The 23678-nt window shown below is 40.2% G+C and overlaps 2 protein-coding genes across 2 annotated transcripts in view; one reads left to right on the top strand and one right to left on the bottom strand.

Moving 5' to 3' along the window:
• The window catches only part of ZYG11A (zyg-11 family member A, cell cycle regulator), a 58768-nt gene extending 44528 nt beyond the window's left edge, over nt 1-14240 (bottom strand). Inside the window, exon 1 of the mRNA XM_007164756.3 lies at nt 14151-14240. Within this exon, the coding sequence (XP_007164818.2) occupies nt 14151-14240 (90 nt within the window). The remainder of the gene's footprint in view (nt 1-14150) is intronic.
• Nucleotides 7272-8422, top strand: LOC103009721 (small ubiquitin-related modifier 1-like). The gene has a single exon (XM_057552625.1). It carries the CDS (start codon nt 7349-7351, stop codon nt 7652-7654), a length of 306 nt encoding a protein of 101 aa, XP_057408608.1. The 5' UTR covers nt 7272-7348; the 3' UTR covers nt 7655-8422.
• Nucleotides 14241-23678: the final 9438 nt, after the last annotated feature.

The raw sequence follows: 23678 nt of genomic DNA, 5'->3' as shown, positions 1-23678 counted from the left end.
AAAGAATCTACCTTACAATGCAGGAGACCTGGGTTCGATCCCTGGTCAGGGAACTAAGATCCCACATGCCACGGGGCAATTAAGCCCACGTGCCACAACTACTGAGCTCGCTCACCTCAACTAGAGCCCACGTATCCCAAACTACAGAGCTCACGTGCCCCAAACTACAGAGCCCACGCACCCTGGAGCCTGCGGGCCACAACTAGATAGAAGCCCGTGCACCACAATGAAAGATCCCACATGCCTCAAAGAAGACCCTGCGTGCCGCAACTAAGACTCGACACAGCCAAAAATAAATAAATAAATATTTTTTTTAAAAAAGAAGAGGGGAAGAGTCACACAACATAGTATGTCATGGAAAATTCATAAGCATTAACTTCAAATGAGCCCTCAGTAGCTGGAAATCCTTCAAGGTCTCTTTAGACAGGGCACCTTCTCACCATGGGGCAAGAATTATTTCATGCCTTCTACTTGTTCCTCAAACCCATTTCATGCTGGTAACAGAATCTGACTCACTTCAGTGAGAAAAATGAAGACACCTCACCATCAAATTTAGTTTGGAACTGCATGCATCTTTTCCTTGGTCTCCTCTTATATGGAAAACATGTACCTCCTTGCAAAGACCAACACTTCCACGTGTGCTGGCTGGATTTCATCCCTCCTGCCTTGGCCCCTCCTGTTATTTCTTCATTCATGCACATCTTCAAACTCTCCTTCTCAAATGGATCATTCTTTTTCTTTTTTGGCCAGGCCACACAGCTTGTGGGATCTTAGTTGCCTGAGCAGGGACTGAACCTGAGCCCAGGCAGTGAAGGCACAAAGTCCTAACCTCTGGACCACCAGGAAATTCCCATCAAATGGATCACCCTTTTTTTTTTTTAAATAAATTTATTTATTTATTTATTTTTGGCTACATTGGGTCTTCATTGCTGTGGTGGGCTTTCTCTAGTTGCGGTGAGCAGGGGTTTCTCTTCATTGTGGTGTGCGGGCTTCTCATTGCGGTGGTTTCTCTTGTTGCGGAGCACGGGCTCTAGGCACACGGGCCTCAGTAGTTGTGGCACGTGGGCTTCAGCAGTTGTGGCACATGGGTTCAGTAGTTGTGGCTCATGGGTTCTAGAGCACAGGCTCAGCAGTTGTGGTGCACGGGCTTAGTTTCTCTGCAGCATGTGGGATCTTCCCAGACCAGGGCTCGAACCCGTGTCCCCGGCATTGGCAGGCGGATTCTTAACCACTGTGCCACCAGGTAAGCCTCTGGATCACTCTTAACATACAATTTATGCTCTATTATTTGCCTTAAAAACAAAAGCCTTGGGGCTTCCCTGGTGGCGCAGTGGTTGAGAATCTGCCTGCCAATGCAGGGGACACGGGTTCGAGCCCTGGTCTGGGAGGATCCCACATGCCACGGAGTGACTGGGCCCGTGAGCCACAATTACTGAGCCTGCGCGTCTGGAGCCTGTGCTCCGCAACAAGAGAGGCCGTGGTGGTGAGAGGCCTGCGCACCGTGATGAGGAGTGGTCCCCACTTGCCGCAACTGGAGAAAGCCCTCGCACAGAAACGAAGACTCAACACAGTCATAAATAAATAAATAAATAAATAAAAGAACGTGAATTTCTTAAAAAACCAAAAAAACAAAAAAAAAAAACAAAAGCCTTCTGTTGACCCCCACATCCTCTTCAACCACATTTCTTCAGTAAGCTTACTCTGCACGCTGTAATCACTATCCTGTTATTCATTTTTGTTTTTCTTTTAACTGCGGTATAACTTACATATAGCAAAAAAATTACTTTTTGGTGTACAGTTAGTTCAACGAGTTTTGACTGATGCATATAGTCGTGTGCTACCACCATAATAAAGATATAGAACAGTTCCATGACCCAAAAAATTCTCTAGTGTCCCTTTGCAGACAATCCCTCCCACCAACCCCAAGCAACCACTTATCTTCGTTCTGTCCCGTGTTCTGCCTTCTCCAAAATGTCATATAAATAGAATCATTAAGTAATTGGGCCTTTTGAATCTGACATCTTTCATTTTGCATAATGCATTTAACACAGATTCATCTGTGTTGCTGCATGTTTTTGTAATTTGTTCCTTTTTATTGCTGAGAAGCATTCCACTGCAATGAATATACCACAATTTCTTTATTCACCAACTGAAGGGCTTTTGGATTACTTGAAGTTTTTGACAAATTTTGAATAAAGCTGCTATAACTATTCACAAAGTTTTGTGGGAACATAGTTTTCATTTTTCTTGGGTAGTTACCTAAAAATGGGATTCCTGGGTCCCTAGAATTCAACACTTCCTACGTGTTAACCATGTATTTAACTTTACATAAGAAAGTGCTAACCCGTTCTTACAATGTGACTGTACTATTTTGCATTCCCAAAAGAACATATGAGAGTTTCAACTGCTCCAAATCCTCGCCATGTCAGAATTCATGTCAGAAAGGAGACAAGGAAGCAAAAAAATTCCCTGAAACAGTCTCAGCAGACTTTTACTTGGGTCTCATACCCAGAATTGGTTCATATGCCCATGTGAAAATGAAAATTATGCTTCGTGTGGGTAATTTCTGTAGATCTATCTTCCAGGTTACTATTTCTTTATTCTGTGGCATTTAGTTCTTCACTGTCTAATTGTATATTGTTCTTCTTTCATTTTTATTTCATCTTTTATTTCTTTAATAAATTTTATATACACTTATTTTACACTGTTTCAATAATACCATTTTCTGAAGTCTCTGGGAATCTAATTCTGTTAGTTATTGATTCTGTTGATTTTTTTTTTTTTTTAATTTTATTTATTTATTTATTTATTTATTTTTGGCTGTGCTGGGTCTTCGGTTCGTGCGAGGGCTTTCTCTAGTTGCGGCAAGTGGGGGCCACTCTTCATCGCGGTGCGGGGACCGCTCTTCATCGCGGTGCGGGGACCGCTCTTCATCGCGGTGCGCGGGCCTTTCACTATCGCGGCCCCTCCCGTTGCGGGGCACAGGCTCCAGACGCGCAGGCTCAGCAGCTGTGGCTCACGGGCCCAGCTGCTCCGTGGCATGTGGGATCTTCCCAGACCAGGGCTCGAACCCGTGTCTCCTGCATTAGCAGGCAGATTCTCAACCACTGCGCCACCAGGGAAGCCCTGATTTTTTTTTTTAAGATTTTTTTTTTAATGTGGACCATTTTTAAAGTCTTTATTAAATTTGTTACAATATTGCTTCTGCTTTACGCTTTGGTTTTTTGGCTGTGAGGCATGTGGGATCTTAGCTCCCTGACCAGGGATTGAACCTGCACCCCCTGCATTGGAAGGCGAAGTCTTAACCACTGGACTGCCAGGGAAGTCCCTCTGTTAATTCTCAATCATAGAGGTTCATGTTTTATAATTTAAGATTGTGAGCTAATTTTTTTTTTTTTTTTTTTTTTTTAGGCCACGCATCACGGCATACAGGATCTTAGTTCCCCAACCAGGGATCGAACCCGTGCCCCCTGCATTGGGAGCGCAGAGTCTTAACCACTGGACTGCCAGGGAAGTCCATGAGCTAATCTCTAGTGAGAGTTTACTGTAGACTCCTGTGAAGCCTGGGTAGAAGATACGTCACATCAGAGAGATTATGCTAAATGCTACTTACTTAGGGGCATCACCAGGGGCCATTTTGATAATTTCTCAGCTACACATTTCCTGAACCAAGCTAGAAATGTCAGTTAAAACCCTTAGTCTGTATGAGGACAGACCTGTGATAGCAAATTTTTAGGACATATTTTTCTCACTCAAAATCCAAGCCAAAACTGACAAGCTTCCCTGTTTCCCTTTCCCATAAGCAGATTTTTTTAGACCTACCATTTCACTGAAGTATGACCAGCCTTTGTTAACCCATGTTTACATATACATATATATATATATGTATATATTACAGTTCACAGTCTCCATTCAAACTTCCCGCCAGCTTTTGGCAAAGGTCTAGTCTCTAATCTTTGGTTATTTTAGGGCCTGCTTACAGTGGTGATTTCCAGCTTCTTTGAATTGGGTGGGGATGTTGGGGATTTTCCTTAGTTTGCATTGGAAAGTGTTTGTTACATTTTATCCAGAATATTTCCTTTTAACACTTTATGACATTATTTGCCGTATTATTGGACATGGCAGCCTCATTTTTAAAATGCAGTAAAGGGGACTTCCCTGGTGGCGCAGTGGTTAAGACTCCATGCTCCCAATGCAGGGGGCCCAGGTTCAATCCCTGTCAGGGAACTAGATCCCACATGCATGCTGCAACTAAGAGTTCACATGCCACAACTAAGGAGCCCATGTGCTGCAACTAAAGACCCAGCACAACCAAACAAATATATTTTTTAAATACAGTAAAGATTAAATCCATATAAAAGATGTTTAGAACATATGTAAAATATTTAAATAATATAAAACATAAAACAATATAAATATTTTTAGATATGGGGATATATGTATATGTATAGCTGATCCACTTTGTTATAAAGCAGAAACTAACACACCATTGTAAAGCAATTATACTCCAATAAAGATGTTAAAAATAAATAAATAATAAAAAATAAAAAGAACTTGAACACAGTAAAAAATATATATATATAAATATTTTTAAAACATTCTTGTATTCACCACATAGCTTAAATAGAATATACCAAAGTTTTGAAGTTCCTTATACACCCTTCCCTGATGCTACTTCTCATCCCTTCACCCAGAGGTAATCATTATCCTGAATACTGTTTAGCTCTGCATGTTTTTGAACTTTATATAAATAGAATTATACTACAGTATTCTGTTACTTGTTTTGTTTTATAAATCAGTAGCATGTTTTAGAGATCGATTTCCCACCAAGACCACTAATGACTAATGACTCTGCCTCTATAATATCTAACTACTGATTACATGATTCTAAATATTATCTATAAATCCATTGAATTCTAGATTACTACCTCCAGGTCAGATCTCACTTTAAGCCACAGTGTTAGATAACCAGTTGTCTCCTTGACATATCTACTTAACTGTGCCACAAATACTTCAAACTCACCATGTATGAAACTGAACTTCCCCGGTCTTTCCCTACTCAGTAAACAGCATCACATCTATTCAGCTGCTTAATCTTTACTGACATTTCCTTATCCTTAATCAACATCCCACACAAGACAGACATCCAATAAGTTAGCAAATCCTGTTGGTTCTACTTGTGCCAGACATCTTCCATTTGCTACCTACCTCACACCCAGACCCCAGTCCTTAATCTTCTCTACCTCTACTCTGAGGTGACTTGTGTGGAATCACTACAGATAATTTCCCCAGCTCTTCCTCTTTTAAAGTACCCTGGGCTGGCTATGTCTCCCTCATCACTCCTCTAAAATCAGTCCTCTCTCCTTGCTACTGACTAAATGTTTGCATTCTTCTGAAGTTCTTTTTTTTAAATATTTATTTATTTATTTGGCTGCAACAGGTCTTACTTATGGCATGCGGGATCTTCATTGCCGCCTGCAAGATCTTCATTACAGCATGCGGGATCTTTAGTTCCGCATGTGAGATCTTCAGTTGAGGCCAGTGGGATCTTCACTTGCGGCATGCAGGCTCTTAGTTGCAGCATGCAGGATCTAGTTCCCTGACCAGGAACTGAACCCAGGCCTCCTGCATTGGGAGCGTGGAGTCTTAACCACTGCACCATCAGGAAAGTCCCCCCAAAATTCTTATGTTGAAATCTAACCTCTAATTTGATGATGTTTGGAGGGAGGAACCTCAGGAAGTCGTTAGGTCACAAGGGTGAAGCCCTCACTGAATGGAATTAGTGCCCCTGTAAGAGAGACCCCAGAGAGTTCCCTTGTCCCTTCTGCCATGTGAGAACACAGCAAAAAGATGTATATGAACCAGGAATTGGGCTCTCACCAGACACAAAATCCCCCAGCACCTTGATCTTGGACTTCCTAGCTTCCAGAACAGTGAGAAATAAATTTATGTTGTTTATAAGTCACCCAGTCTACAGTATTTTAGTTATAGCGGCCCAAATGAACTAAGATATTCCTTCTGAGAGGTCCTTTGGGCCTAGGGATGGCAATAGCTACTGTTACTGGACATTGAGTAGTATATTATTGTGGTTTTCCATACCTGTCCCTTATCTTTGGAAGTAGTCCCTTAATTAAACTCTCATTAAATTACCCCTATTCTGAGTGTGTCATCTATTTCCTGAGGTGAGTATGACTGTTAAACCTCCCAAATAAATTTCTAGTTCATCCCCTTCTTTCTAGCTCCACTACTAATTTCTAATCCAAGTCACTACCATATCTTTCCTAGAATACTAAAAAACTCCAAATTAGTTTCTCTACTTTCACTCTTAATCCTTTTCCAATCCACCTCTACCTAGAGTTTAGACTCATCATTTCTAAAATATAAACAGTACTATATAACTCTCCTAATGAACATGTTTTAATGGGTACAAGGTAAAAAAACAAAACAAACAAAAAGCTGCATTTTATATACAACCAACAATTAATTGGAAAATTAAATTTAAAAAATTTACAATAGCATTTTTGTTTTGTTTTGATTTGATTTTTGGCCACACCATGTGGCATGCGAGATCTTAGTTCCCCGAACACGGATCAAACCCGTGTCCCCTGTGCTTGGGAGCGCAGGGTCTTAACTGCTGGACTGCCAGGGAAGTCCCTACAATAGCACTTTAAAAACCTCAGGAGGGACTTCCCTGGCGATCCAGTGGTAAAGAATCTGCCTTCTAATGCAGGGGACCAGGGTTCGATCCCTGGTCAGGGAACTAGGATCCCACCTGCCGAGGGGCAACTAAGCCCGCATGCCACAACTACTGAGCTCGAGCGTCTCAACAAGAGAGCCCGCGTGCCCCAAACTACAGAGCCCACATGCCCTGGAGTCTTCGTGCCACAACTAGAGAGAGAAAACCTGCATGCCACAACTAGAAAGAAGCCCGTGCACCGCAATGAAAGATCCCACATGACTCAATGAAGATCGTGTGTGCTGCAACTAAGACCCAATGCAGCCAAAAATAAATAAATAATAAATCTTTAAAAAAATAAATGAACAAAAATTAAAACACTAAAACCTCAGGGAATTCCCTGGTGGTCCAGTGATTAGGAGCATGTACTTCCACTGCTGGGAGCATGAATACAATCCCTGATCAGGGAACTAAGGACCCACATGCCACAAGGCATGGTCCCCCCTAAAAAAAAAATCTGTTTTAAAAACCTCACATATAGGCCTGACTCAGGAAGACAACAAAAATCTAAACACAATAGTATCCATAGGACGGATTTGTAAACCCCGGAGCAAGGTTCTGCCTACCCGAGGCCGCTGCTGTGCGGAGACCCCGGGGGAAACCACTGTCACCATGTCTGACCAGGAGGCAAAACCTTCAACCGAGGACTTGAGGGATAAGAAGGAAGGAGAATATATTAAACTCAAAGTCATCGGACAGGATAGCAGTGAGATTCACTTCAAAGTGAAAATGACAACACATCTCAAGAAACTCAAAGAATCGTACTGTCAAAGACAGGGAGTTCCCATGAATTCACTCAGGTTTCTCTTTGAAGGTGAGAGAATTGCTGATAATCACACTCCAAAAGAACTGGGAATGGAGGAAGAAGATGTGATTGAAGTTTATCAGGAACAAACAGGGGGTCGTTCAACAATTTAGATATTTTTATTTTTTTTCTTTTCCCTTAATCCTTTTTTATTTTTAAGAATAGTTCTTTTGTAATGTGGTGTTCAAAACAGAATTGAAAACTGGCACCCCATCTCTTTAGAACATCTGGTAATTTGAATTCTAGTGCCCATTATTCATTATTGTTTGTTTTCATTGTGCTGATTTTTGGTGATCAAACCTCAGCCCCATTCATATCGCCCTCTCCTTTTTAAAAATTATGTGTGTGCACAGAGAGGCCACCTTTTCCAGGACTGTGCATTTACAGGCTTGTGATAAATAAGATTGACTAATGCGAGTGTTCATAATGACTTTCCAATTGGCCCCGAAGTTCTAGCATGTGATCGCTTCGCTCCTGGACTGTGACTCTCAGTGGGAGATGGAAGTTTTTCAGAGAACTGAACTGTGGGAAAATGCCCTTTCCTTAACTTGAAGCTACTTTTAAAATCTGAGGGTCTGGACCAAAAGAAGAGGAATATCAGGTTGGAGTCAAGGTGACAGAGGTGGTGAAAATAATGACTAACTCCAAAGATGGCTTCACTGAAGAGAAAGCATTTTAAGATGAAAGAAAAATCTTGTCAGAAGATCCCAGAAAAGTTCTAATTTTCATTAGCAGTTAAAGTTATTCATGCAGAAGTGTATACAGCAGAACGCTGCTCTTTTTGACTTTATTTGTACTTTTTGGCCTGGGATATGGGTTTTAAATGGACATTGTCTGTACCAGCTTCATTAAAATAAACAAAATATTTGTAAAAACTGTAAAAAAAAAAAAGTATCCATAAAGTTTAGCTTACAATAAAATATGCTAAGAATCAGGAGAGAAAATAAAATTAGTCAACAGAAACAGACCCAGGGAATTCCCTGGAGGTCCAGTGGTTAGGACTCCATGCTTTCACTTTCACTGCCTAGGGTGCGGGTTCAATCCCTGGTCAGGGAACTGAGATCCCACAAGCTGCGTAATGCCAGGAAGGGAGGGAAGGAGGAAGGAACCCCGAAATAACATAATTAGCAGACAAAAACTTTAAAACAGGTATTATAATTCATGGATATAGAGGAGAATATGAATATAATGAGGGAATAAATATGCAATCTCAACAGAGAAGTGCAAGATCTGAAAAAGACCCAAATGGAACTTCCAGAGTTCAAAAATACATTATTTAATGTAAACAACACATTAGATGATATTATCAACAGATTAGATACTACAAAATTAAAGATAAGTGAAGTTGAAGGTAGTGCAATAGAAACTATCTAAACTGAAACAGAAAAAGTCTGGGGGAAAAAAAAGTGGAGAAGCACAGAACCCCAAGGGACAATCTTAAGCAGTTTAATACAAATGTATAATTGAAACTCTAGAAGAGAGGAGTTACTGGGGAAGAAAAAATATTTTAAGAAATAATGGTCAAGGAGGACAATGTCCTACACTTGGAATCTATGAAATTATTTTACAGTTTAATATTTATTGAATTACACAGTTAATTCACCAGGTACAAAGAACAATAAACTTAATAGCTTTCTTTTTTAAAAAGTCAAAAAATATTGACATTAGATACAAAATATAAACCCACTGATCCCAGAAGCAAAAATGGACCCAAAGTGAAATAAACAAAAGATACCACAACATAATAAATGTCTAGAAACCAACAATAAAGAGAAAAACCTTAAGACTTGGGGAGGGGGGGAACCAGAGGTAATGTGGACACAGTTTTTAAAAAAAAGAAGTATGACCACTGAATTTTCATCAGAAGCAATACTAGCCAGAAGACAATGAAATAACATTTTTAGGGACTTCCCTGGTGGGCCAGCAGTTAAGACTCCAGGCTCCCAATGCAGGGGGTCCAGGTTTGATCCTTGGTCAGGGAACTAGATTCCACGTGCCGCAACTAAGAGTTCGAATGCCACAACTAAAGATCTCGCACGCCACAACAAAGATCCTGCATACCACAACTAAGACCCAGTGTAGCCAAATAAATAAATAAACACCAAAAAAAAAGAAAAACTAAGCGCAATGAAAATATCTTTCAGAAATAAAGGTAAAATAAAGATATTTTCAGACTTTTTTTCTTATTTCCTAATTCTTTTAAGAAATAACTGATTGATCAAAGAAAAAGTAAAAACAATATATTGTGCAATTTCTAACATGGAGAAGTAAAATGTATTATTTCAAAAGTGCAAAGTACAGGAAAGGGGGAGAAAATGAAAGAATACTGTTGTAAGGTGAAGCGATATATTTAAAAGTAGACTGTGGTAAGTCAAACGTGTATATTTTAAAACCTGGAGCTGTGACTCTCAAACTTAGGACCCCTTTATACTCTTAAAAACTGTATTACATCTATCAACATTTACTGCATTAAAACTAAGAAATCTTTAAAATATGTATTAATTCATTTAGAAATAATAAAAGTTAAAAAAAAATCAAATGTTGACACAAAGAACATTTTTTTTTTTTGGCCACACCGCGTGGCTTGCAGGATCTTAGTTCCCAGACCAGGGATTGAACCCTGGCCTCAGCAGTGAAAGAACCAAGTCCTAACCACTGGATGTCCAGGGAATTCCCAAGAAAGAACATTTTTTTAAAACAGCTATATTTTCAAAAAGAATTTTTAAAAGTTTAGTGACAACGGCAGCACTGTTTTACATTTTTGCAAATTTCATTAATGTGTGGCTTAATGAAAGAGAATGCAGTCTTAGAGACCCCAGAAGTCTTGAGTCCACATTTAAAAAACTGCTGAGTGACCATTAAAGAGAGTGTGGGGGGGGTGGGAAAGGAGAGGAACAGAACTAGTAAGTCAACAGAAGAGATAAAATGAAACTTTAAAAATACTCAACTGAGGGAATTCCCTGGCAGTCCAGTGGTTAGGACTCCGTGCTTTCATTTCTGAGGGTGCACATTCAATCCCTGGTCGCAGAACTAAGGTCCCGCAAGCTGCGCAGCACGGCCAAAAAAAATATATGTATATACTCAATTGAAAAGAAGCCAGGCAAAGGAGAAACACAACAACAAACACATAGGACAAACAGAACACAAACAGCAACTTAAACACAACAATTTTGATAATTATATTTACTCTAATTTAAAAGGCACAGATTGTCAAACTGGATTAAAAAAGCAAGCCTGCTGTTTACAAGAGATGGGCTTTAAACAACACAGGGTTGTTTAACAAACACTAATCATAAGGACACTGGAATAACTATGTTAATTTCAGTAAAAGAATATTATCAGAAATCAAGATGGACATTTCATAATGATAAAAGGATCACTTCATCAAGAAGACATAATTCCTAATGTATATGCACTTACTAACAACTTCAAAATTCATAAAGTAAAAACTGAAAGAATAAAAAGAAAAATCGACAATTACAGTTGGAAATTAACACTTGTCTTCAGCAACTGATAAAAACAAGTAGACGGAAAATGAATGAGAATATAGATTAACACTGGGAAATCCCTGGCAGTCCAGTGGTTAGGACTCTGCGCTTCCACTGCAGGGGGCACAGGTTGGATCCCTGGTAGGGGAACTAAGATCCTGCATGACACACTGCGTGGCCAAAAAAAAAAAAAAAGAATATAGATTAACTTTCTCAATCAACTTGACCTGACATTCATAGAATACTATACCCAACTACAGAACACATACTCCTTTTAAGTGCACATGAACATGCACCAAGATAGATCATATCTGAGCCATAAAACAAATCTCAATAAATATAAATGGACTGAAATCATAGAGCATGTTTTCTGACAACAATGTATTTGCATTAAACAAAAAGATATGTGGAATATCCCCAACTATTTGGGAATTAGGCAGTACACTTCTAAATATCCCATGGGTCAAAGAAGGACTCTTAACAGTAATTATAAAATATTTTTAACAATATATCAAAATTTATGAGCATTTCCCCCATGAAGTAGATATAGTTTATAACCTTCCCTCAGGGGGGAGGGATAAATTGGGAGTTTAGGATTGACATAACACACTACTGTATTTAAAATAGATAACCAACAAGGACCTACTGTATAGCACAGGAACTCTGCTCAATATATTCTGTAATAACCTAAAGGGGAAAAGAACTTGAAAAAGAATAGATACATGTATATGTATAACTGAATCACTTTGCTGTACACTTGAAACTAACACAACATTGTAAATCAACTATAGTCCAATATAAAATAAAAATTAAAAAAAAAAATCCCCCAAAGAAATTAAAGTCTCAACGGCTTCACTGGTGAATTCTGTTAAACATCTAAGAAATAAATAATACCAATATCCCACAAACTCAAAAAACTGAATAGGGAACACTTCCCAACTCATATTTTAAGGCCAACATTATCTAGATACTAAACAGATAAATTTTTTTTTTTCTTTTTGCCCGTTCCGCGTGGCTTGTGGGATCTTAGTTCCTCGACCAGGGATCAAACCCGGGCCCACAGCAGTGAAAGCACAGAGTCCTAACCACTGGACCACCAGGGAATTCCCAGATAAAATATTTCTAAAGAGCAATTTCCCTCATAAACATGTACATAAATAATATTTCAAAAATATTAGCATAGAATTCTTCAATATATAAAAATAATACATCATGACCAGGTGGTGTTTATTCCTAGAATGTAAAGTTAAATTCACAATCAATAAAATTCACCACATTAACACAATAAAGAACAAAAGCATCTTATTAAATGTTGAAAAAGCATTTAACAAAATTCAACACACATTCATGATTTAAAAAAACAAAAACAAAAAAACTCAGCAAACTAGGAATAGAAGAAAACTTCCTTAATTTGACAAAGGGCATCTAACGGAAAAACCTGTAGCCAGTATCATACTAGGAGGTGAAAGATCTAGAACAATACAAAGATGTCTATTCTCACCACTTCTACATTCTACAAAAGGTCCTAGAAAATGCATTTTAAAAAAAAGAAAAGAAAAAGAACAGACTGGAAGGGAATAAGTAAAGCTGTCTTTATTTGCAGATGACAGATTGTAAAGAAAATCTTAAGAAATCTTAAAAAAAATGGAGAAAATAGGTGGCTTTAGCAAAGTTGTAGGATACAAGATCAATATACCCCCCCAAATTATAAACTTTTAAAAAATATTTACAGTACTATCAAAAAGAGGGATAAATTTAACAAAATATGTAAAAGACCTTTCCACCAAAATCTACAAAACACTGCTAAATAAAATTAAAAACAGCATAGAGAAATATATCTAAAGGAAAAGTATTCATGCACTGTACAACTTTTAAAATTAATTAAAAATAAAATCTTAACCAAAAAAACGAGTGTACATAGTACAGTATGGAACCAGACAGAAAATGGATTAGTCTGATCACTTTTCTAAAGAAAACCTTGTTTTTCAATTCCAGTCAGCGCCAACAAAAAATGTGCTTGACACACTGTGCTAGTACATACATTAAAAACGCAGCTTTTCCATTAGCTACAAACAAATTTACAAATTATTTAGGCAGCTTTTAAAAGTGAGTCCAAAAGGGTCTACAGGAATACAGGCTAGATCTTTGAAGGGCACAAAAGCCAACACGGCGTCAGCATGTAAAGTACAACCTCAATCAGGATATTTCCTCCCCCCCCCCCATACTAATTCTGGGTTGAGCGTTCATTAGATTTTGAGTTCTAAGAGCGGTAGCCCTTGGGATGTTGTAGAACATGGAGTCTGACATCAAAACAACTGATGTCAGGTTCCAGATCATGAGCAAGTCAAGGAAGGGTTCTCAATTTCCCTATACACCAGTAAAATGCCTACCAAAAAATCCGAGATTACTCTAGAAATGCAATACCTGACACACAGTAGGCGCCAAATACAAACTCTTTTGGTTTGCGTTTTGCTCAATTTAGTCTAACAGGCATTCCGAGGGAAAAGAGGGGGAAACAAACACGTGGAATTTAAGGAATTTCAGTCTTCGGGGTTCCAGTTCCCCCCGCCGGGCTCAGAAGGTCTTCCTGTTAACGATCCCGGGACCGACAGGTCACAGCCTCTGGGAAGCAACAGGTCCCCAACACACGTGGGGGAACGGTCGAAGTTTGAGGCATCTGGGTGCATCATGACAAAAAGCGCCACCGTCTACTACGGGCCAAGCCTAAAGCCATGCCCAGCACTTACGTCTAAATTTACACCGCTCTGCAAAATAGCTGCCACCCTCGCAGGCACAGGTGAGCATCAGAGACCTGAGCAGGGGACTCGCCCAGGGTCACGCGGGAGGCGGGACTCATCCCGCCGCTCCTCCTCTCAGCCGCGCAGGGTCTGCTCGCTCGGCTCAAAGGCTGGGACGCCCTGGGGGGAAAACTCCTCTCCGACATGCACTTCCCATAAAAGACAGAAGCCTGGCAGGGGCTCAGCCTCTTCAGACTTTACCCCCGCGTCGGTCAAACGAGCCAACAAGTGCCTCAGCACAGTCCCCGACGACTCGCCGCGCTCGCCTGGGCCTGGCGTCCCGCCTAGGCTCGCGTTCCCCCCTCCCCCTCCCCGGTGCTCACCTGCACCACGCTGCAGCCCAGGACGTCCTTCTGAGCGTTCGGAGGGACGATGGTCCGGGGCGAGAGGCCTGGGTGCAAGAAGTGAACCATGGCGACCCCCGCCGGCTACCCGTCGAGAGGAGAGCGGCCGTCGAGCGGGGCCCGGATCCCGCGAGAGGTGGTCTCGACCGGTACCGGAAAGCAGCTGAACAGCGCCCCTCAGCTGCCCCTGCGGAAGGTTTGGGCTTTTGAAACGCTCGGCGTGGCGACGCGCACTCGCCCGCCGCAGACCCCGCCCCCAGGACGGCCTTCCCCACCCACACCGGGACCGACCACCATTCCATGCCTTGAGGGCCCAACCGCCCTTCTTTCGCCTTCATGACGCCCCAGAGACCTACCTTAGGCCTGCCGAACCACTCACCCAACTCCTACACACCGCTCTGAGACCGTCTCCCTCCAACCGACACCATAGGGCTAGGTACCACATTCCTGTCGCCGTTCAAAGGCACGGCCACCGACCAGCTCTGTGGAGTTGGGAAATAGAATATGGTGGGCCCTCCGTGTCCCCAGGGACATTGGTTTCAGGATCCACCATACGCAAATCCTCTGAAGCTTACGTACCTGATATAAAATGGTGTAACATTTGCATATAACCTAGGCACCTCGTCCCCTATACTTCAAATCACCTCTAGAGTGCTTATACTAACTAATACAATGTAAATGCTGTGTAAATAAGCTGCTGGTACTGGCAAATTCAACTTTTGCTTTTTGAAATTTTATGGAATTTTTTTTCTGAACATCTTCCATAGAGGTTGAATCCAGGGATGGAGAGCCCGTGGATAAGGAGGGATGACTGTATACATTTTTTTAAAAATTATTTATTTATTTATGGCTGCGTTGGGTCCTCGTTGCTGGGCACGGGCTTTCTCTAGTTGCGGCGAGCGGGGGCTACTCTTCGTTGCAGTGCGCGGGCTTCTCATTGCGGTGGCTCCTCTTGTTGCGGAGCACAGGCTCTAGGCGCATGGGCTTCAGTAGTTGTGGCACACGGGCTCAGTAGTTGTGGCTCACAGGCTCTAGAGCACAGTCTCAGTAGTTGTGGCGCACGGGCTTAGTTGCTCCGTGGCACGAGGTATCCTCCCAGTCCAGGAATGGAACCTGTGTCCCCTGCGTTGGCAGCGCAGGCAGATTCTTAACCACTGCACCACCAGGGAAGCCCCTACATTTTGAAATATATTTTTTAAAGTCCTTTCTCCTACAAATCTGGCAACAGCACCTCTCTTATATCAGACCTCTGTTTCAACTTCTACTGACATCGGATGAATCAAATGTCAAAACCACTTCTGATCTAGTAAGTATACAAACTGAACTACTCAGCTTTCTTGTGACCTAAAAAGTATGGAGAAGACCCTTCTAACCTGCTCCAAGAAAGAAACCCTGAGAGAGAGCAGTGAATTAGTACACTTTAGCTAATTTAAGAGAAAATATGTCTTGGAAAAGGATGGTTATTAAGAGTAGGAGGCTTGGATTTGAATCCTGCTTTGGAATGCCTGCTCAGCCACCTACTAACTTGTGAACCTTGGACAAGGTTTTTAATTTCTCTGAAGCTCAACTTCCCCATTGGTAAAATGGGATGAGAATGCCTTATCTCACAGGATTAATATAAGGATTAAATAAGATAATGTATGTAGGGAGTTCCCTGGTGGTCTAGTGGTTAGGATTCCACGCTTTCACTGCCATGGTCCAGGTTCAATCCCTGGTAGGGGAACTGAGATCCCTCAGCTGCACGGCAAAAAAAATAAAAATAGAAAAAAAAAGATTATGTAAAACACATGAAAATGAGTAATGGAACAAGTCCTTGATAAGTGGATTCAAATGTTAAAGTTATTTTTCAAGTTCAAATAACTGCAAAATGCTTTTCTTTCACATTTACTCTTTTATTTAATCCTCATACAAACAGAAATCCCAGGCCTTAGGTATCTCCATTTTACCCACAGAGAAACCTGAGGGATTGAACAGACAAGTTAAATTTTACCTACCTGATGAGTGGAAAACCTGGGAATCAAAATTGAGTTTTCTAAATCCAAATCCAATCAATATTCTTTTTTTAATTTAATTTTTATTTTAGTTTGGACTATAGTTGATTTACAATGTTGTGTTAGTTTCAGGTATACTTTTTTAAACTTAATTTTTATTTTATATTAGAGTACATTAAATGGACTATTTCCTAACTTCTATCTTCAACTCTCCAACACCTCTCCCCCCAACCATACTGTCAGTTTCCTCTTTCACTGAAAAAAGAAAAGAATCAGAACATTCCAAGCTCCCACCATCACATCTACCCACCTACCAGTATAGACTCTCTGTCTTTGCATTCCCTCCTATTACTATGAACTATTTATACCCTTATCTAAGGCCAACTCTGGACTTGTGCAATAGATCTCATCTCCTCTTGCTTAGTCAAAGACATCATCCAGCAACATCCTTTCTTTCTCCTGAATTATCATTTTTTCCCCCTCCTTCTTGGATCATTGCCACCAGCTGATATTTTTCCCATAATTAAAAAAAAACAAAAAACACTTCTTTTGACCTAATTTCCCTATTCAGGTATTGCCCTCACATCTCTTCCATCCTTTAGAGCAAAACTTATCCAAAATGTGGTCTGCACTTGCTCTCTCCAATTTTTCTCTTACCATTTTCTTTCACCTCTGCCACTCTACTAACCGTTCTTGTCAACTTCAAAGTTGCTAAATTCAGTTGTCACTCCTCTCTCATCTTATTTGTTCAGCAGCATTTGACCCAAGTGATCATTTCTTCTTCCCCAAAATACTTCTTTCATTTGGCTTCCAGGATGCATCTTCTCTGCCTCCTCCTCCTCCTTGCCTTCTTCCTTCTTCTTTCTTTCTCTTCTCCTCCTACCTCATTGTCTGCTCCTTCTCATCCTCTTGATTTCTCATCACCCAGAGTTCTAAATCTTTGTGTACCCCCAAGACGCAGTACTTATATACCTCTTCTCTATCCATTCTCTCTTACTTGTGGTAATTTCATCTAGTTTCATAACTAAAAGAAATCTATATGCTGATATATCCCTATTTTATATGTCTATCCTGTACCTTGCTTTTGAACTTCAGACTGATACATCCAGCTGTCTATTCAACATATTCATCTGGTTATCAAAATAGCCTTCATGTGTCCAAAAGTAAACTCCTGTTGTCCTCCCCCTAACCTGCTTTTCCTGCCAGTCTTTCCTTTTTCAGTATATGGCAACTCCTTCCTTTCAGTTGCTCGTGACAAAAACATTGGAAATAATTTTTAACTCCTCTTTTATTCTTATATCCCATATCCTATCTCTTAGGAAATCCTATTGACTGTGTCTTCAAAATATATCCAGACACTCTCTATGTCTTATCTCTTTTACTGCTACCCTGGTCCAAGCCCCTGTCATAACCCACTTGGATTCTTACGATATCCTCCTATCTGGTTTCCCAGCTTCCAGCCTTGTTTCATTAAAATCTATTCTCAACATAGCAGCTAGAGTGATCACTTTAAACAATCATGTCACCCTTCTACCCAAAAGCTATCTCCAATAGCTTCCCATCTCAGGCAGAATTTAAAAATTCGTAAGGATGGTGCTCTACGAGGTTCTACATAATCTGTTCTTTCCACGCCCTTCTCTCACCTCATCTTCTGCCACTCTCTCCTTTGTTTATTCTACTCCAGCACTATTGGACTCCCTGTTACCCTCATGGATGTCTCTCTTACTTCCTTCAAGTTTTTGCTCAAATGTTGCCAAGTTTTTGCTCAGGACTTACATTAAACAGCAATCCTCACCACCATCACCACACCCTCCCCATACTTCTTGCCCCTTTTGTTCTGCTTTTATATTTAACGTTGTCATGCTATACATTTATTTTGTTTCTGTTTATCTTCTGCTCCCTCCCACTAGGAAAAAAATATAAGCCACATGAGGGCAAGGACTTTGTTATCCCCAGGCCTAAAACAGTGCCTACCTTATAGAAGGTGGTCAATAATATTTGTTGAAAAAAATACATGAAATGGCTACCTGCAAAAAATGAATTGTAGTTGTAAAAGGAAGTTTGTCTCCAAAATCAGAGGCAAGGTTGCAGTTATTCAGAGAAGGGCAAATTTTTGTGACAAACTTTGCCTCCACCTCTTCCTCCCCTAACTCCTCTATGCCCATCCGCTACTTATTCTCCAGTTTCCCACTTCAATTTAACAGTTTCTGAGGATTTAGTTCATGCTCCTAATTGACCCATTACCAGACTCATCCCTTCCAGTCTTTTACCCACCTAAAATGAGTATTCTACCTAAAACACAAATCTGATCACGTTTCTCCCCAGTTTAAAACACTTCCATGGATCCCCATTTTCCTCAGAATAAAATCCAAACGTCTTAGGATGGTTTTAGATGGTCCTTCATGATCTGGCTCCTGGTTACATTTCTAGTTTAAACCCTCAGTATTCTCATTATAACATTATGTACTGGAACTGGCCTGGTGGTCCAGTGGGTAAGACTCCACACTCCCAATGCAGGGGGCCTGGGTTTGATCCCTGGTTGGGGAACTAGATCCTGCATGCATGCCCAACTAAGAAGTCCACATGCCGCAACTAAAGATTCCGCATGCCGCAACTAAGACCCAGTGCAGCCAAAATAAATAAATAAATAATTTTTAAAAAAATTATGTACTGGGCTTCCCTGGTGGAGCAGTGGTTGAGAATCCGCCTGCCATTGCAGGGGACACGGGTTCAATCCCTGGTCCGGGAAGATCCCACATGCCACGGAGCAACTAAGCCCATGCGCCACAGCTACTGAGCCTGCGCTCTAGAGCCCGCGAGCCACAACTACTGAGCCCACGCACCTAGAGCCTGTGCTCTGCACCAAAGAGAAGCCACCGCAATGAGAAGCCCGCACATCACAACAAAGAGTAGCCCCCACTCGCTGCAACTAAGGAAAGCCCGCACACAGCAACAAAGACCCAATGCAGTCAAAAATAAATTAAAAAAAAAAAAATTAGGTACTGAAATTGTTTCAGTTCTAGAAATGTACCTTTGCACATTCATTGTTGTCCATGCCACCTCCCCCTACTAAGTAATTCCTATTAATCCTTCAGATCTCACTGAGATGTCACTTCCTTTAGAGAGCCTTCACTGACATGCCCCACCCTTTTCCTGAAAACTCTGAAGAATAGGTAGGGGAAGGATAGTGCAGAAACATAGAAATTGGGAAGTTTCAAGAAATTAAACCTCTGAAATGAAATTAGAAAACCATTGTCAAGATTTCTTTAAATCATGGTTGGATTTCTTTAAGGACTTTGTAAAATTTCTTTCGCTTTGTTGGCATGAAGTATAGGGGAAAGATCATGAGCTCTGATGTCAAAAAAGCCTGAATTCAGATTCCATCTCCACCTTACCTTTGGGTAGTTACTTAACCTATGAGCCTCAGTTTCCTCTTCTGGAAAGTGAGGTAAATAAAGAATAATACCAAACTTGCAGAATTTCAAAATCTAAGATATTTTCTAACACCCCATGTGTTATTTTTGTGTTCTCAAGTAGACAGGATGATTTCTAAGGGTCATTTGAAGCTCTGTGACTTTGAGCAAGTCTTTGTCTCTTTCTGGGCATCAGAAACACAAAGACTAGCTACTAAGTCTTTGTCTTATCTATGTCTGCAGCTTTGGTTTATTTCTCCGACTGTAGTGATCAGCAGTAAAACCTGTATTATCATAGAAAGAGACTGCTTAGGAAATAAACTGGAACCACAGAGGAGTACAAATCAATGGCCCTAAAGAAAAGGTTGCCTCTATTTAGGGAGGGGCAGCCTAGAGTTCAGAGAGCTCCCTCTTGACTAGTCTCCTTCTTTACTAGCTTAATTAGTAAAAGGTAACACACTGAAGTAGTGAACTTGAAGAAAGAGAAACCACTCCTGGGGAACCAGATTAACTTAGGAAATGGTTCCCTAAGGCTGATCCAAAGACTCTTGTTGTCTTTATCACAGGTGGGCAGAAAAATGAGTAAAATAAGTACAAGTGATACATATAAAACTACATGCATCCATTTAAAGTACTGTCCTTTATTCTGACATTATGTCTTCCTATTTATTGGTTTTAACGATTTTTTTTTTTTTTTTTTTTTAATGAACTTACTGTGAACCCTGTTGGGAGGAAAAACTCCTCTACTAACTTAGGTCCGATTGTTGGAAGTGGAAGGAGACCTGTAAATTAACTGACAACAGATAAACCGGAGAAAAATTTATTACACACAGTGGAATATCCTACATAGAGAAAGTAACTCCTCGAACAGCTATGGGGAAAGGTTTACATACTGGCTTAGTAAGACAGGGGAGTTGGTTTAGGGCTTCGAAGGATGGAAAGTTATGAGTGTTGTTTGTACAATTATTTAGAAATGTCCTGATGCCCAAGGTCAGTGCCTCTCTGATTGGAGACCTCCCTAGAAATGGGGTTTGTGGCAGCTGACTCTCCTAAAGCTCTATACTAGTTAGATAAGCCATGTTCAGATGTTTTCACATTGAAGTAATCTCTATGTATATCAGTTTCATGGGTTGTTGGTCTCGTTAGCCCCATTATTTTGGGGAGGAAGTCTTCTCCCCAAATTTGTAAAATCTTATGTTTTATTTTAGGAGCCACTACAATAATGACACTGAGGGCCAGTGAGGTTGAAAATCATAAACTTGGAAAGCTGTCAATGGTCTCCATTCTTTGAGACAGGCCAAAAGTGTGCATGGGAATGGCCTTAATGGTTAAATTGGATTTGGGATTGTCCTTAATGGTAAAATTGGTTTTTCCCCTTTATAGCACAGTGATTAAGAGCATAGATTTCAGAGTCTGACAGACCTAAGTCTCATGTGTGACTCTGAAACCTAATAACTTGTAACCTTGACAAAGTTATTTAATACCTCACAATTTCCTTATCCATAAAATGTAATGATTATCTTCTTTACAAGGCTGTTCCAAGGCTTAGTTGAAAAAATATACATTAAAAAAAAAATGCTTAGCATAGTGCTTGCCTCGATGTATTTTCTGACTGCATTGGAATGTACTGAATAATGCTATTTGAAATTATAGACCCCTTACAATAGAATTTGGCTCATAGTGGTAATTGACCCCAAATCCTAAACTATAGTTGATCTGTTCCTATAGGTCTTTAGAAGAGAAGACTCTAAATCCATTGCTAGTACTCACAAACAATAATGTGGTTTATTTCATGAACCAGTTTCAGAGGGCTTTTGATTATACATTTGTCTTTTAATTCAAAGACATCACTACTGAGATTGTACAAAGCAGCAAAGATTCTTCTGAGTGGGGATGCTGGTGTTAAAACAGTATCTAGGTTTAATCTACAAATTCCTCTACTATCTGTGTGATGTGAGGCAAGTCATTTGACCTCACTAGGCTTCCCCTCATTTGTAAAATAGGGGATAATTATCTTCCCTTACAAGATGCTTGAGGGTTAAATACAGCACTTGGCTCATTACTCATAATATATCCAGTTTCGAAGGGCTTTATTTAAGACTGAATTGATGAGACCAAGAATTAGGTAGAAAATGTGTTTGGTAACTCCTTAATCTCCACATTCAAATATGACAATCACACTCTAGGTATGTCATTGAAAATAGTTCCTTTTATAATGTGTTTTGATGTAAAGTAACAGGAGAGCTGAGGGGTTTTTTTTGTTTGTTTTTTTGTTCTTAGCTCTTATTGCCTCATCACAGTCTAGGAGAGACACTCTTTAGTGACAGTCCTTGACTGAGTCATTGCAAGATGATTTTAAACAGCTGTCATACTGAATGCACAGGAGTAAGCCATTCATCTGCAACATCTGGCCACTGGTGTCATCTTCCCAAACCTGCTGTGAAGTCTGGCTTCTGGAAGCCAAGAGCTCAGTGTCAATACGCCCACCCTATGACTTGCTCTTTTATAGGCTGAATTTTCAGACTGCATTAGAATCTTAAATTATAAAAAGACAAAAATGATTAATGTGAGTGCTCATGGTTTCTGCCATTCACCTACTCCTCTCAATTTGAGGAGTTATGCAGTTACTCAGAGCTGTGCACTGGAGTCTTATGATGCAGATTAAGAATGGGGAATAGGAGGTGGAAAGATAATCAGGAGGAAAGGAAGAAATTTAAATTTAGCCAAGAGACTGGGTTGATCTACATAATAAAAACTGTGAGAAAGGGTGGGGGAGGGGAAGAATGGAGGAAGGTTTGATTTTTTCTTTTTGAAGATAGGCTATAGACAACACAGCTCAACAACTTGTTTGGTTAAATATTGGCCAAAGGTATTTATCTTCCTCAGTATGTATGGCCCATAGTAATACCATGTTAGTATTGAGTGAATTATTGGAGACAATAAAAGGTTAAGAAAAGCTAATAATTATTATAAAAATTATAATAAAACTATTAAAAACCCTATCACTCTAACACATCTAATCTCATGTCTGTGTATTAGTGAAGCAGTAGTATTTGTAGTGACCATTCATTAACAATTCTATAGCATCTAAACACTAATGCTGCCCTACACCATCTGTAAGGATGGTCAACCTCCACTTCTGACCATCTGGTGCACATTCTTTTCTGTACCATTCATTTGATGTTTAATCACATACTGCCTAAGAGCTAAGCAATCTCATGCGATTATGCAATAATAGGGGGAGAGGGGACCCATTGGATTGTAAATTTGGAAATAAGAATTGTAATGCAGAGTCTGTTACTGACTTGCTGTGTGATTTGGGCAAGGTCATTTTACCTAAGACTTAGTTTCTTCAACTATAAAATGACGTTTCTGAAACTAAAGTCACTAAGAATTCTTCCTGGTCATGGGGTTCTTATACTTTGTTTTTTGGTAATCTCCCTCACTAAATGCACTTATACAATATATATTATATCAGTTAATTATCTCAATAGTTGTGTGAATGACTGTCAACCTAGATAAGCTCTCTAGGAAGTGTTCTTGGGCTGTCTGATGGGTGCCCAGTCTGGATTAGGTATAGTCTCTGTGGCTTTATAACAAGTACCGTGGACTGGTCTGTAATACAATGTTATGTAATATTTATCTGTTTATTTGACACTTCCTCTTCTCCATAAAACTCTTAAGTTCTCTGAAGGATTTATAAATTATGCAAGTTCCAACACATAAATAGTACCTAGCATAGGTATTTAATGAAATGAATGAATGGAGTTCCAGGTCCTGCAAAAAAATTAGAAATTTCTGCAGTGAAACCACTGGCCTTTTCCAGAAAGCAAGTTACAAATGGATGACCAAGGAATCTGAATCTTGCAGCATTAGTTTTTTTTTTGTTTTTTTTTTTTTAATTTTTTTTCCCCCCTACTTTATTTATTTATTTATTTATTTATTTTGGCTGTGTTGGGTCTTCGGTTCGTGCGAGGGCTTTCTCCAGTTGCGGCAAGCGGGGGCCACTCTTCATTGCGGTGCGGGGACCGCTCTTCATCGCGGTGCGCGGGCCTTTCACTATCGCGGCCCCTCCCGTTGCGGGGCACAGGCTCCAGACGCGC

This window comes from Balaenoptera acutorostrata, chromosome 1 (genome assembly GCF_949987535.1).
Source record: "Balaenoptera acutorostrata chromosome 1, mBalAcu1.1, whole genome shotgun sequence".
Taxonomy (NCBI): domain Eukaryota; kingdom Metazoa; phylum Chordata; class Mammalia; order Artiodactyla; family Balaenopteridae; genus Balaenoptera; species Balaenoptera acutorostrata.
Note: the sequence above shows the minus strand (reverse complement) of the source record. Positions and strands in the feature narration are given on the sequence as shown.

Excerpts from the sequence above, each read along its gene's own strand:
- LOC103009721 (XM_057552625.1), top strand. The coding sequence starts at position 7,349 with ATGTCTGACCAGGAGGCAAAACCTTCAACCGAGGACTTGAGGGATAAG.